At 46.1% G+C, this 14,714-nt stretch overlaps 1 protein-coding gene across 6 annotated transcripts in view; it reads right to left on the reverse strand.

Moving 5' to 3' along the window:
- Positions 1 to 2,590: 2,590 nt before the first annotated feature.
- SLC66A2 (solute carrier family 66 member 2) overlaps positions 2,591 to 14,714 on the reverse strand; it is a 68,931-nt gene continuing 56,807 nt past the window's right edge. For 3 of the 6 annotated variants that reach the window (XM_054814373.1, XM_054814372.1, XM_054814371.1), the window contains one exon: positions 2,591 to 5,803. In XM_054814373.1, coding sequence (XP_054670348.1) covers positions 5,596 to 5,803 — 208 coding nt within the window. In that variant the 3' untranslated portion in view covers positions 2,591 to 5,595. The remainder of the gene's footprint in view (positions 5,804 to 14,714) is intronic. The other 3 variants (XR_008575641.1, XR_008575640.1, XR_008575642.1) reach the window with 2 other exon arrangements.

Below are 14,714 nucleotides of genomic sequence, written 5' to 3' on the forward strand. Positions count from 1 at the left end.
AGAGTGAGTTTCACCCAGCGTAGGTGTTGTTATGGGTGATGCTTATTACTTTTGATCAGCAGCCACTGGAGAAGTATTAGTTTTGTTGTATATGGTTGTTGGTGGTTTTTCTTTTGACGCAGCACACGTATGATTTAAGGCCATTTATCTTTAACTATAATAAATGCTACACTGCTGTCTGCATGTATGCCAGTGCCAGTGGGTAGTTAGATCTGCTTCTTTGAAACACAATCTAGTACTTCATGATTGTAGCACACTGGTTTTGCCCCAAGGAAAAAAAAAAAAATTCCCCTCTCGTACAGGACAGAGACTCACAACGCATGTGAGCGCACATGGCGGTCTCAGTGGCAGCACGTGTGGGCAAGGACATAAAAATTCTGGCTGTTGGCAACAATAATCATCAGAAAATGGTAACTATGTTTGAGAGCTAAGGATGCGGTAACTGGTAAAGGGACAGAGTTAGAGGGAATGGCACAAAGTCAAACACAACTCTTTCTGCTCGTACAGCATATGTGGACAACTGTTTCCTACCTCATGGCAATCTCAATTAAAAAAAAGCACTAATCGTAAGAAGAACATGACACTAGTATCATCCCCTCAGCAGTAAGCTGGGCAGAGGTTGCCATCTCGCACTGAGGAGGCCAGAACAGGCACGGTCTACGGCAGCCTCACAGCAGATGCTTCACGGGGGGCAAAGTATCCTTGGCTCTCACAGGGCCTGGCACCTACAAGCTACAGTTGTAGAAGAGTATGAAGCCTTGCAGTGGAAGAGGAAAGAGGCGGATGGAGGGGCTGATGGGTAGAGAAATCCAGCGTGGTTCTGCTGGCCCGTCTAAGGCTGAGCAAAGCCCCTCGGTCTCCCAGCACAGCTAAGCCAGCACCTACAAGAGCCAAATCCACATAAACAGGGACACAGAAGGGGCAGGAAGGGCATCTGAAGCCCTAAGTCTGTGTTTGCTCTCAGGGCATTTCCACATGCTGATGTCAGCTTGGGCCCTGGTTGCTTTACAAGGCTGTTTACAGGGAGACCTGCCCCTGCTCCAGGGTGCTCCTCACATTTTGTTCTAGTCCATGCCTCCTACTTACTGCTGTGGGCACAAGTATCCAGGCAGTGTGTTTATTTACTGGCATATTGTTGACTTACACATTAATGTCATTTTTCTGTTACAGAAAGTCACCAACAAAGCTGCAGCTGTCAGTCAGGTCCTTGAAGCCTTCTTGGCACTCAAGCCTAAGCTAAGGACCACAACCAAATTTAACAAACAGCATCTGTGGGCCAACTTTTGCTTTACAACCCAGTGCCAAATTTGAGCTTTGCCTTTTGTCTTAAAACGTTTTTAATTGCATCTAACTACATACATAGATACATGCACCCAAACATCTAACCATGAAATCCATGTGTCTCTATGGAGCTGCGGTGCAGAGCGCTGCCTGCCCTGCACGGCCGAGGGAGAGCTTTGCCCCAAGGCCAGTGCCAGCAGGACCAGGCAGCAGGACAGGGGCCCTGCTGCTGCCCTGGCTGCTCCAGCATCCAGAGGTGGCTGTGAGAGATCCTGCTTACTGAAGGGCTCCCCATTGTTTCATTTAGGGCCAGTCCCGCCAGTAGCTTCCCCTCAGGGAGTGCCAGAGCAGCAGCCAGTAACACCAGTACTATTTGGGGTAGATGGTGCAACCACTATGAGTAATGAGCAGGCTCAGCTGTTGTGGGAACTGCTTGAGCCATTGCCCTCCATGGTCTCCACTGCCTGCAGACTGTAGCAGAGCAGACAAGTTTTACTTCTCACCCTTGTTTTCTTCCTCCTTTACCCCCACTTCACTGATTTACCTACCTTTGCCCTTCCAGGTCTTGGTTTTCCTTCATTCCCTCCCCTCCAGGAGTCTCTCTCCTTCAGCCCCTTCTTTGAGCAAGCTCAGTGTCTCCCACTTCTCTCCTCCTGCCTTTCCCGACCCTCTCTCCTCACTGACCCCTTCTCCAGCTTCTGTAGCCACTGCGTGCAGCAACAGCAAACTGTCTCCCCACAGCAGAGCAGCTGAACAGCCTGCAACAGCAGCCTGGCAGGGCCCAGGAGCCACACATCGGCCGCAAGGCTGGGCCTGACTGTCTTGGCTTGTTTTCATGTCCTGAATCAACAGGGAGGGAGGTCAAGACTCCTGTTGACACAGCAGTTGGCCATGAGATGACACACTCAGTTTCCTCATCTTCCGTGCAGAGGCTGCAAAGAGCATGTCCTTCAGCTGTGTCCCATCTTTGACCTCATTATGCAGTTCACATGATAGAGGGGTTTTTTTTAAAGCTACTTAATGTTATCTGTTAGTAATTTGTTTTTACTGTGACCATCACAAGCATAAAAGAGTTAAATGGTCATGAGGGTAAGTTTACCCCAGGATGCATGGAAGAGCAGGGAACAGAAATCCAGAATCCCTGTCATGCATCATCACCTCAGGAAAATTTATGTCTTCTGCTTACCCACCCATCAGGAGGAAAAAGCATGCTCATTATTCCTACAGACAATGCTCTAGACAAGATGAGTTATAATAAGAGTTAAGAAGCATGCATCTCATATCTGAGCAAAACAAAGCAACACTGCAATTTATATATAATAGGTAATTTTTATTTAAAAAAAACATTGCAACTGACAGAGAAAATAAACTCCATGAAATGTGCCATACATTCAAAGAGACGTATTTAAAGTAATTGATTTCTTATTCTCTGAGGTGATCATTGATACAGACACTTCCTGACAATTAAAGAACAAAAACAAAGTTCTGTAACACTTTGTCCCTAAAGTATCTTGCAAGATGAAGTTCAAGAGCTCCTGGCCAAGAGTCCTACCTTGCTAAATGCCACATACAGAACATGACTTTAGACACAGTTTCACTGGCTTCTCTTCCAGCTTTTGCAGCTCTGGTGTGAATGAGACTGGTCTGCAGAGCTCGCTGGTTTGGGTACTGATGAGAGACTCAAGAATCTGCCCAGGGAAGAGTCCCAAAAGGAAAAAACAACAGTTGTTTTATCCTCAGTAATACCTGTAGTTCAAAGCCAAAGAGGTGGCCAGAAGTGTGCACTCCCAGGTGAAGCTGTAACATAGAGAAGTATATTTCTCAAGAGCCATTTATTTCTTATATCCCCATTTGATAGAATATTAGAAAAAGACCACCATATACAAAAATCTTATCATTACAAGTTATTTAAAAAAAAAAAACTTCAGACGATTAAAATACACAAGAAAGCGTGTTTGCATACAGTAGAAATACAGTCCTCATTAAAGCGGCATACCGGAGAAGCCAGTTGTTAAGTAAGTTTTCAATTAAAAAAGACAAAAGCCCAGATGTTCCTGTAACACAACCAGAACACTGCAGAAAAGAGAGGAACAAAACATTCATAGTCTGCCATGCCGAGTACATCACCTTTGTAAGGTCACTTCTGGCCTAAAAGAGTACGGTATCGAACAGAGAGCATGGAGTCAGTGCCCAGGCAGAGCATTCTGTGCCCAGCCCTCGGAAACAGCAGCTCTCCTCAGCTCTGTTTTACTCACGCAGATCCAACAGGATCTGCTGGGGCAGGGCAGACTTCCCAAGGACGCCCTTCCTTCCACCTCCAGCAGTGTCCCCATCAAAGAGTAGGACAGCTTGGTCCCAGGGCAGGACTTCTGCCCGCAGGTTTCAGCCTCAGCCCTCCGCCATCAACGTGTCAGCTCCAAAACCAAATGGCACGTGCAGTGGGAGCCCCACTGTCAGCCTGGAGCTACCTGGGGTGTGAGAGGAGCACAAGTCCATAAAGTAGCACAGAGAGAGCCCACTCTTCCCTGTCTTATGACTGACATTCCCAACTGAGGATCATGCAACCACTGCTACAGCCTGCTGACACTTCCCCTCCAGAGGACAGTTTGCCACCGATGAAGGCAGTCCAGGCTCAAATCATGAGGTTCCCAAATAAAATTGAGTAGGCAAAGTATCTGATTTACACACTGAAGTTATTAAACCGCAGACTTGCTGCCATAGGTAAGAAAACAAGCTCTTGGGCTAATCTTGGAGAAAAAATGATTCTCAAAAATCGGTCCCAGCTCTAACACCTTGCCTGTGGTCAGATGGGATTCAGCCAGCAGCAGGGACGGAGTGTCATGAGGAAGAAAGCAGCACAGGCAAAGCTGTTCCTGGGACTAAGCATCTTGCTATGGCTGCCTCATACCAACCAGGGAGGTTTCATGACGGCAACTGGCTCATGGGCTTGGTCACACCACCTGCAGCTGCTAGACAAGTGCAGTTCTCAGAAAGGGCACAATGACCTACGCTGGCAAAGAGCCATTACAGACAACATCTGCATTTATAAATAAACTCTCTGCTCCTTCAGCTTTCTCAGTTCCTCTAAGTACAAGCTGCTGATTCTTCTAAGATCCTAGAAGATCTTAAGCAACAGAAAAAAGAAAACATGGACTCCTTTCTTGTCAGGTCAATGCAAGAAACAACTCAAAACATAAACTGGTTCTTGTTTGGCATTAAACAGTATGAACATGGATCTCAGCCTCAACAAACCAAGCTGTCAGATGCTAGTCCTACTCCATAGGTTACGGCTTTTTCTGTCTCAAACTTTTTCACTTCCCCTTCTGAGGCAATGGAAGCGGACTTGCTTCTATCTTTGTGTCTCAAACACCATCTCGAAATACTTGCCTGGCAATACTGGCAACACACATCTGCTGGCCACTTGTTTTACGAAAGATGTCCTACAGCCCAGCTCTTGTCCTGTGCACAGCTGCAGGAGCAGTGCTGCCCCTGGAGTGCAGTGTGGGCTGTCCCCAAATCCCATCGTTTCAAAGCATAACTACCTAAGTTACCTGCAGTCTCCTGTTAGCTCCTCCATGTGGCTGACAGCTTGACTGGCCATGCCTGCTCTGAACATGGCTCCAGTATCATCCATGCTCAGACTCCCTTCATCATCTCTTTGACGTGTCTGCCTGCCACGCTGATCCCGCAGCGGGGGTGAACACCTGCCATTCACTCTTCAGCACATTGATGCTTTACACCGTGTAGGGCTGGTTCATTTCTGACTGCTCACCTCTTTGCAGGGCCTCCTGCCCTCACCTCCTCTGCTCACCAGACACCCTTTTTAAAGAAAAGAAAAAACTCCTGCATTTGCTCTTCAATACTTCTTCCTACATCGTGGAGATACTGAATGTTAGCATATGCCACAAACTTCCTGCCAATATACAGACTTTATATTATATAAATAGGTAAAAGTTTCAGACAAAATATCCTATTATTTCTGTGGTGTAACATTTTTAAATAGCATTAAAACCACAAACCATCCAGCCCTTGTGATTAAATATACAAACATTTGTGAATTGATAAGGCTCGTAGGTACATATGCAAAAATAAAGTGCCCCTCCCCACCAAGAAACAGTTCTGTACAGCTAAGTCTGAAAACAAAGCAAGTTATTTAAAATAAAACCTCCCGAGCTGGAAGTGCAGCCAGATTTTCGATCCTTGTTCTCATTTCTGCTTTCAACTCAGCAACACAGGAGTATTTACAAGCGGAAAAGGAGCTGCCATGGCTGACTCCACAGCACCGTTGACCTGCAATTTGTCCAGCTAAGTACCTCACAGGGCTTTGGTGCTGACTGGGTGTGCAGTGTGGGACACAGGCTTCTGAGGGTAGTAGCTGTACAAGTAAACCTGCAACAGGATAGCAATGTCCACAAAAACCTGCAGGAGTCCACAGATGGAGAACTGGAAAGGGGCCTGATTGAAGATGAAGTAAATAGTCTTGAACGTGTCCCCACTGGTCCACATTAGCACCATCTTGACACTAAAAAACAGAAAAGAAGGGAAAAGTATTTATTGAGAAGAACTTGGCTTGTGATTAGGCCTGCCATGCCAGAGTATCCCACCTACTTCAGCGAGGATTTATACTCAACAGCGGGCTGGGATTCCCCTAGATGAGGGCAGACAGCGTGCCTAGTCAAGGCGCGCAGCACTGTACTTGGGAGGGAGGATCAAATTCTCTACCCCATGAACTGCAGCACTCTTATCTCAGCAATTACAGCTCCAAATGCCTGTGGCTATGAAGGTATCCAACATTTTAAAATATCCAGCTAGGATATTTGACTCAGCAATGCTCTGTAAACGTGACTGCCACATGCTGACAGCACTGACCATAAACCAAAGTAATACAGTGCATGGAAAACAAAGGTTACTTCTTGTGTGTGCAATTTTGTGCTCACACAAGGTGAAGTAACACATAGACTGCTCTCTCACGCGTGCATGCTTTTTTAGCATCTGCTGAAACAAACACTTCGGATAGATACGAGAAACCATTTCTTATTGATGAAAATGCAAAACCAAAAAAACCAGACAGACAGATTGTCCACTAATACAGAAAGCGAGGAAACGACATGCCTGCAGCCGTTACTGGAAGGATGAACATCACTAGGGATTTTTATCAATGACACAGATCAAGAGCAATGCTCAGACTTCCTTTTAATAGCCATCCTTGTTTTCATCTTGCTGTTCTGCTGAGCCATCCCCTGTCCTGCAGTCCAGCTCCCCGACATCAGGAGAAACTCTGAGGAACAGAAGCAAGTTCTTCAAATGGACCAAATTTTTTTCAGTGCCCTCAACAAAATGTGAACAACCAGATCCTGAAGGCTGTTTCTGAGCTTCATGCACTTTAACAGAACTTTTTAAGCAGCTGGATAAGTGGTAGTGGACAAAAGCTATGTAGTTCACAGTATGGGCACTGCATGTGATTTGTCATAATTATGAGCAATTACGTTTTTGCCAGCACTGACTCCAATTCATCAAATGCAGTCAGGCCCATGCAGTAGGGTAGGACTTAATGTTCATTTCTCAAATATTCAGGCAGGGAGCTAGCACAATTTGTATTTTGGACACAAGTACACAATGCTATTGCAAGCCAAGTGCTGCAGCCCACTCTCTTCCCATAAGGGAAGGGTGGCCAAGAACATCAGTTTATACTGCCTGATCACACAACAGAAACAAAAGCCTTTTGGTAACTCATGTGATGTGACTGAGAGTGTAGAACAGGTCTACAATCCTATGGACCTTCCAAAGAGAGTCTCTGTGTAGAAGTGCAAACAAGGACATGGGGTTGAGTGAGCAGTCATTCCCCACCCAAGGTCATTCTAAAATTGTAAATAAATAATCAGAGAAGGAAAACAACTGCTGAACCCACAGTGTCATTTGTGCTCAGTGCAAACAGCCTGCACCACCTGCCTTGTGCATATTCCCAGTCACACCGACTCACATCACACTTACGGGAGGTTTACAGACGCAGGCGGTGGTGAGGATTGTTTGGGATTTTAATTAGAAAGGGCAATAAACTCTCAGGGTAATAAAACTGGTACCTTGCTCGCAGGCAGCCAACATTCCTCCTCCTCTGTTTTTAAGCTTATCAGTGTTTGCTGGGCAACTGATCACAATTTTATTGTTAATCTGTCCTGGCGTGGCTGGGGACCCTCATTAAAAGCACATGCTAAACCTGGCAGGTCAAACTAGCTGCTTGCCGTTGACAGAAGGGCAATTCAGGGATGCCATGAAATATCTGAATAGGAATTGAACGTGCAAAGGATATTTGTCACATATTCCCCATGGAGAAAGCTAGCTGGGTTTTAAAAGTGACCCCATAGTGCAGTGAAGATGTGGAGGAAAAAATACACACTGTCAGAAGATGGACAGCCTACAAAAGTGTTTACTCCCCCAAAGAAAGAATAATCACTGGGGGAAACCTTACGGACACATGTAGTTCAGCAGCACCATAGGAGCCAAGCACTAGAAGCACACCTCTAGCTGTGTCACATGCTGTGCTGAGTTTGCCAAAGCAATTCTGGGTTTTGCTAGGAAACCACCTGTGAACTCAACAGCCTGCAATACCGAATGGGTAACTTGGCACATGCTCCAATAGCCTTTGTGGGCTGCAGAGCCCTACTTGTCAGCTCGTACATCAGACAATCAAGGAAATCCGCATCATACCTGGGGTTCTCACTAGGATGTGACAATGCTCTATACACAGGAAAATCTCAACTTGTCCTTGGCCAAAATGATTTAAAAGAATGTAATGAATAGTTTAAAAAGCTAACACCACCAGTCTGTCACTGAATCAAAAAATATTAATCCTCCTCTGTCCAGCAGCTTGGACAAAACAGCAGGGAAAACCTGCAAATCACCATAATACTATAAAAATGCAGAATAAAAATATTCAGAACACTTGATGTTCTAAAAAACCTTAGTACTGCAGCTGCACTAAGGATCTCAGAGCCCACAGTTAATGCAAAGCAGTAGCTGTGGGAGTGCTGGCTGCTCTCCAGAGGAGAGGCTCGGACTGGAGAAAAGGAGCATGTCCAGCACAGGCCTAAAGGTGCGGGGGTAACTGAAAACAGCCTGGCAAAGAAACAGGGACAGTGTCATCCAAGAAGTGAGAACAGGCAACGGAGAGCCCAAGAGGAAAGTCGAGGAGACATCAAAGGAGCAGAGAGGTCAGTCAGATGAGAAGGGGGTAGGAAAAAGAGGCTGGAGCAGAACAGGGAATGACAGGAACAGAAAAGAACGGGGAACTAGGGACACAAGTCCTTGGAAATGACCTGAATTTGGGGTGGACGGACTGAGCAGTACAGCCTGGGACAAGGGCATTCATGGTTGTATTGGGTTTACATGGCAAGGTTTTCATAGTGGGGGAAGGGGGCTACAGGGGTGGCTTCTGTGAGAAGCTGCTAGAAGCTTCCCCCATGTCTGACAGAGCCAAGGCCAGCTCTAAAACAGACCCACCGCTGGCCGAGGCCGAGCCAATGAGTGACAGTGATAGTGCCTCTGGAAAGAAGGGGGGGAAAAAACCTGCTGCACAACAGCAGCAGCTGGGAGAGAGGAGTGAGAATATGAGAGAGACAGCCTTGCCTACACCAAGGTCAGTGCAGAAGGAGGGGCGGGAGGTACTCCAGGCACTGGAGCAGAGATTCCCCTGCAGCCCGCAGAGAAGACCTTGGTAAGGGTAGGCTGTTCCTCTGCAGCCCATGGAGAATGATGGTGGAGTAGATATCCACCTGCAGCCCATGGAGGACCCCACGTCAGAGCAGGTGGATGCACCCGAAGGAGGCTGTGCCCCCATGGGAAGCCCACGCTGGAGCAAGTTCCCGGCAAGACCTGTGGACCCATGGAGAGAGGAGCCCACGCTGGAGCAGTCTCTTCCTGAAGGACTGCACCCCACGGGAGGGACCCACGCTGGAGCATTCATGAAGAACTGCACCCGTGGAAAGGACTCATGTTGGAGAAGTTGGTGGAGGACTGTCTCCCATAGGAGAGAGCCCATACTGGAGCCAGGGAAGAGTGTGAGGAGTCGTCCCCTGAGGAGGAAGGAGCAGCAGAGACAACGTCTGATGAACTGACCACAACCCCCATTCCCCATCCCCCTGTGCCACTAGGGTGGGGAGGGAGAGAAATCAGGAGTGAAGTTGAGCCTAGAAAGAAGGGAGGGGTGCGGGGAAGGTGTTTTAAGATTTGGTTTTATTTCTCATTATCCTACTCTGATTTTGATCGGCAATAAATTAATTTCCCCAAGTCCAGTGTTTTGCCTGTGACAGTAATTGGTGAGTGATCTCTCCCCATCCTTATCATGACCCACGAGCCTTTTGTTATATTTTCTCTCCCCTGTCCAGCTGAGGAGGGGAGTGATAGAGCAGCTTTGGGGGGCACCTGGCCTCCCGCAAGGGTCAACCCACCCACAAAGGTGAAGCTACCAAATGAGCAGAAGAGGTGTGCACTGGCCCAGGACCCTCACATCATCATTGTAATGTCTGCAAGCATCCCTGAGTGCCCCCAGTGCCCTCTCCATGTCTCACTCCTCCAGTGCCTGCCCTACGGAGGGAAAAAGCTACAACTGCTGTTGGCTCTCCCCCATCTCAACTAGCACACGTTTGCACACACAGTCTGAAAGTTTCAGCTTGCTGAGAAACCCAATGAGTGTCTGCACGGCATCTCACGGGGGAAGAGAGCTGTCCCTGCCCCCACTACCACATCACAGGCCCGTGCTTCAGGAGGCTGGGAGAGGGGCTGAATGAAGTTTACACCATGAACATGGCTTCTGCCACATCTTAATTTCGAGACACTCGGTTACACTAGTAATGGTCCTCCCCCCCTTATCTGGGCTGTGCAACTGCCTTGTCCTCACTGCATACACAGATGCGATTCGCAAGAACACAACGGTGCGTGCACAACTATGCATGACTGATCGCATGGATACACCATCACTGCTCTCATACTTCCAGCTATCATCTCATTTCAGGATGCCACACAGGATAGAAAAGCCAGTTTTTGTTGGCAGCTTCTCAACTTCACCCATTCCCTTAGGGAAGAGAGGTAATTCTTGTATTTGTTCTTACTTTTGGGGTAGAAAAGAAACCAACCTGTCTTTGGCAGATAGCTGCCTTTTACCTGCCCCGAAGGAGAAAAGAGCAGTGTCTGTGTAGAAAGAGAGGGTTTTATTGCCCAAAAGAAATGGAGTTTTCAGTTGGTTGTGGGGAAGGAAGAGAAAAAAGGGGAGAGCACACCCAGGCCCTTCTTCCACTGCTCTGCTGTAACCTCCATTTGCTGAATGAAGGTCCAGTCCCTTCCTGTAGGATGTGTGTGAGGCTTGTTTTTAACAAGCTACCAATACACCAAAGGGGCCAACCCTCTAGTCTCAGCTTTCTTCCCCTGCAGGACTCTGCATGCCACGTGACGGAAAATCTGTGGGATCACAGCAATAGCACAAGTCTCCCAGGGAGCCACATGACGCAGCAGCGGCTCCAATGCAGGCTGCCAACAGTGGTGAACAAGCCCTCTGCGTGGCTCCGCTCCTTCGCAATGCCAGGTGCCGGCTGCCGCCAGCTGGCAGATCACAGCCCGTTGGTGTACGTCTGGCCCTTGGCTTCATGGTGCAAGAGAAAATGCTGCATTGTTAACATAGCTGAGGCTTTGCTGCAAAAGGCAGTCAGGGCCCACCATCAACACTGACTGAGACTGGAGAGCACAGGGCAAGGAGGCTGCATGCAGCAAAAATTTCCCAACCTATCTCACAAAGACCAACTTCACACTGTGTCTTCCTGACATCTGCAAAGCCACGTGAGCGAAGCTATTCTGCACAGCAATGGCTACACAGCAAAGCAGGATTTAGGAGTAAATAAACAGGTATCTTTTCTGAAATAGCCCAAAGCTAACTGGGGAGACGTGGAAGGCAGGAGATGTTCACCTTGTTGATATGGAGGATATGGTCTAGTAGAAGAGCACAACTGCTCTTAACACAAATGACTGAGTGGGTTAGGGGTGAGCAGTACCACAGAGCAATTTGGGGAAGCAGAAATAAACAAATGGCAGCATTTGGTTGTGTGACAACAGAGATGCCAACTGGAGGGGCAGGAGGCAGGAACTGCGCTGAAATAGCTGGTATTGCCAGAGGCTGAAGCAGACTTGCAGTAAAAATAGCACTTCCCAGTAATGTAAATCAGTACTGCAGTATCCAATGACAACAAACCTCCTAAAAGCAATCGCCCCTCTTACAGCTGAGCTCGTTACAAGGAGTTGCTAATGTAGTAACAGTCAGTGTCAAATCTGTGTAAATTGCCATTGACCACAAAGAAGAAAAGCTGTTATTTTTCAACTGCTCTTAAAATCCGAAAGAGCACTTACTCTGCTGTTGGAATTAATTCTCAGAAAGACACCATCACTTCTGATCAGACACTAGACTAGGGGTGGATTGCTAAATGCTATTTTTTAGCATGGTAATATAAAAATGCCCTACAGCACTACTGTTCTCTACCACTGATAGTACATTTCATAAAGACACTGTACCTATCTTCATTTGCTAAATAAATAAATGGCATGCTGGAAAACAGCATTCACTTTTCTCAAGGAACAACCTTCTTCAGTCAAGTTTTTTGTATATTGTGTATTAATTCTGAAGTAACAGCAACTAGAGGTAAAAAACACCTATTAGTATACACCATATCTGCAGTCAGCCAACGAATCATAATTTTTACAGAATGCTCCTGAAATTATTCAGCTTGTACATGCATTCAAAAGAAAAAAAGAAAAAAACCCAACAACTTTCTGTTGCTTCTCTTCGAGGAACTGTACTGGAGGCTAATTTACAGAACAATGAGATTAGCCAGATATTTAGGCTCAATCTCCCTTATCCAGGACTAATGCTGCTTGAATCGAAGTTTTTCAGCATCTTCATTCCTTCTGCTCAAAACCTGGCTACAACAGTCTCAAGTCTCTGATTTTCTATTGGAGTCTTTGCACACTCAGCTCAACATTAGTCACTTCTTGGTCATTACACCTTTCTTCTTCCTCAATCTGAAAGAGCAAAAACCACCAAAAAAAGGTTCTTGTAAAAAATATGAGATGTGAAGCCCCCTCTTTCTCCCCCCTGATAAACCAGTCTGTCTTAAAGACTAGTTGCAACCAGCCATCAAAATAAATTACACGCAGTAGCACATTAGCAGAGCTGCAGAGCAGCAGTCTGCAGAACACAGGCTGCTACTTGGCACAAAACCTACACAAGAAGAAAGACAAGGCAGTACTCGCTTCCCATTTGCACTGTAGATTTTCTCACATCAATGTTATGACTCCGCATGTTTGTAGCTTAACACACAAACCCAAAAATACTCTGCAAGCTGGAAGACACAAAGAGACTCAGACATTAGACAGTGACTTCCGCTGAGAAATTCTGTAGTGGTTTGACCAGACATTTCAGCACAAATAGCAACAGGAGGTATGTGTTGCCCTGATGTAATTACATCCCGCTACAGTCACAAACTTAGTGCTAATTGTGCTCAGTTAGTCAGTGAACTCAAAAATCCCAAGTTATTCTCAATAACAGAAAAATGAGTGTAATTTATTGACCTTTATCTACTTTGAAAGTTGTTTGGGGTTTTTTTTTTTTTTCTGTCCCAGGCAATTGGAACTAAAAAGAGGAGAATTAGCCTGGACTCTTTTTTGTTCAAAAATCAGTGGAAATTGACCACAACTTCCCCACATCATGGCCAAGGGCTAGACCAAGACATAGGTGATGCTATATTCAAAAATATGACTTTTTAGATTGCCAGTTTCAGACATTTCTTCATATGATAGCTCTTGACTTTCATGTACATTAAAAAATTGTGACAGTTCTTTAAATGACTGGGGATATATAAGCAGAATAATTTAAGATCTGACAAGCTAGTATTTCCTTCAGGAATAATGTCCACATTGAAACAGCCTCTCAATGAGTATTTTGAACACTGCATTTGGTTTTGGGAAGCAAGGAAGAGGGTACAGAAGGTATCTCTCCTGCAACCTTTTAAGCTGTTACTTCCCACAAGCTATTTGCATGGGAATGTGTGGAAGAGAAAGCAGATTCAGTTGTAACATCCTGACTTTGGAAAACTTTCAGCTCCCATTTGCAGTTCCAAAATAGTCTACTTAAAGAAGACAGCAAGCATCTGTAACACTGCACTTCAATCAGAGGCTGGCCTGCCTTCAACAGTGAAACACAGACCAGAAAACATAAAACCCAAATGCCATGGTATTTTTAACACTGCACAAACCAAACAAAAATGAATAAATAGAGCACTTGTTCCTAACAAAAAGCTAGATGGCTTAACAAAAAAGGAGTTCTCCTGATGCTAACCAAGTTGTTTAGCCTGCCAAAAATTATTAAAAGGTGGGGGAAAAAAAAAGAGAAGAAAACATTTGGGATCAGATATCCAAAGTGTCTGAAGTCTGAAAATCATGGATACCATAAGACAGGTCCTTCTGTGTGAGCAAGCATAGACCTTGTTTTTAAATACTGCACAGCCAGCTGGGAATCCAAGCATGAAACTGCTCACCAGTCCTACGTGCTCTGCCTCAGCGAGAGCACCTTACCTCACTTCTCAACAATTCCTCTGAGGCTGGAGCAGCACTGACCATTTTATGCAGACTCACAAATAAACAGAAAAGTTTTATGGTAAAATAGGGCAAACAGGTATTTGCCAATTATTTTTCCTCATGAACATCTGTTTTCTTAACTCCCAAGAGCAGCAGGGTGTCAGGCATTTTGACCCTGCTTAGCACACCCACCCAAAAGCCAGTATTTGTTAGAACATGTCTGTCAAAGGAGAGTCAAGGGGAAACTACAAGACCCACAACACAAGGGATAGTCCAGGATCACTGGTATGGCCTGTGGCTATTTCAAGCAGCTATGGCTAAAGTTTAGTCTGTACAGGTCCAGAACCTGCTAACCATTAACAGCTACAAAATATTTCTAGTACTCTACAACGTGTGCTGCAGAAAGAAGGGCAGCAGGTCTTAACAGCCTCCAACACCCTAAATCTGTGCAGCAGGTGTGAAAGTGAATCTCTTCTGTGGATCAGAGGAAAGACTTGAACCACAATTCACACCAGTGCCCTTCCTGCCAGAAGACACACATGGATGCTGGCCAGACTGCAAAGCTCAGGTCTGCTCAGACATGTGGTACAAACATGTATGAGATGGGCTCTGCTTCTGCTGCTGGCAGATTTGGAAGCTTCGAGACCTGCTGCCATGACAGGGAGCGGCTTTCGTCAGGTGCCAGGGCAGCAAATCACGCCCTGCACTGCTTGCAGTAATACAGTCAGCTGCCAACACACACAGTACTGTCAGCTTAATGTAAATGGTGCAGAGCACACCTAAATTACACCACCCTTCAGCATCTCACTCATGAAGCTGTT

Source organism: Grus americana, chromosome 2, assembly GCF_028858705.1.
Source record: "Grus americana isolate bGruAme1 chromosome 2, bGruAme1.mat, whole genome shotgun sequence".
Classification (NCBI taxonomy): domain Eukaryota; kingdom Metazoa; phylum Chordata; class Aves; order Gruiformes; family Gruidae; genus Grus; species Grus americana.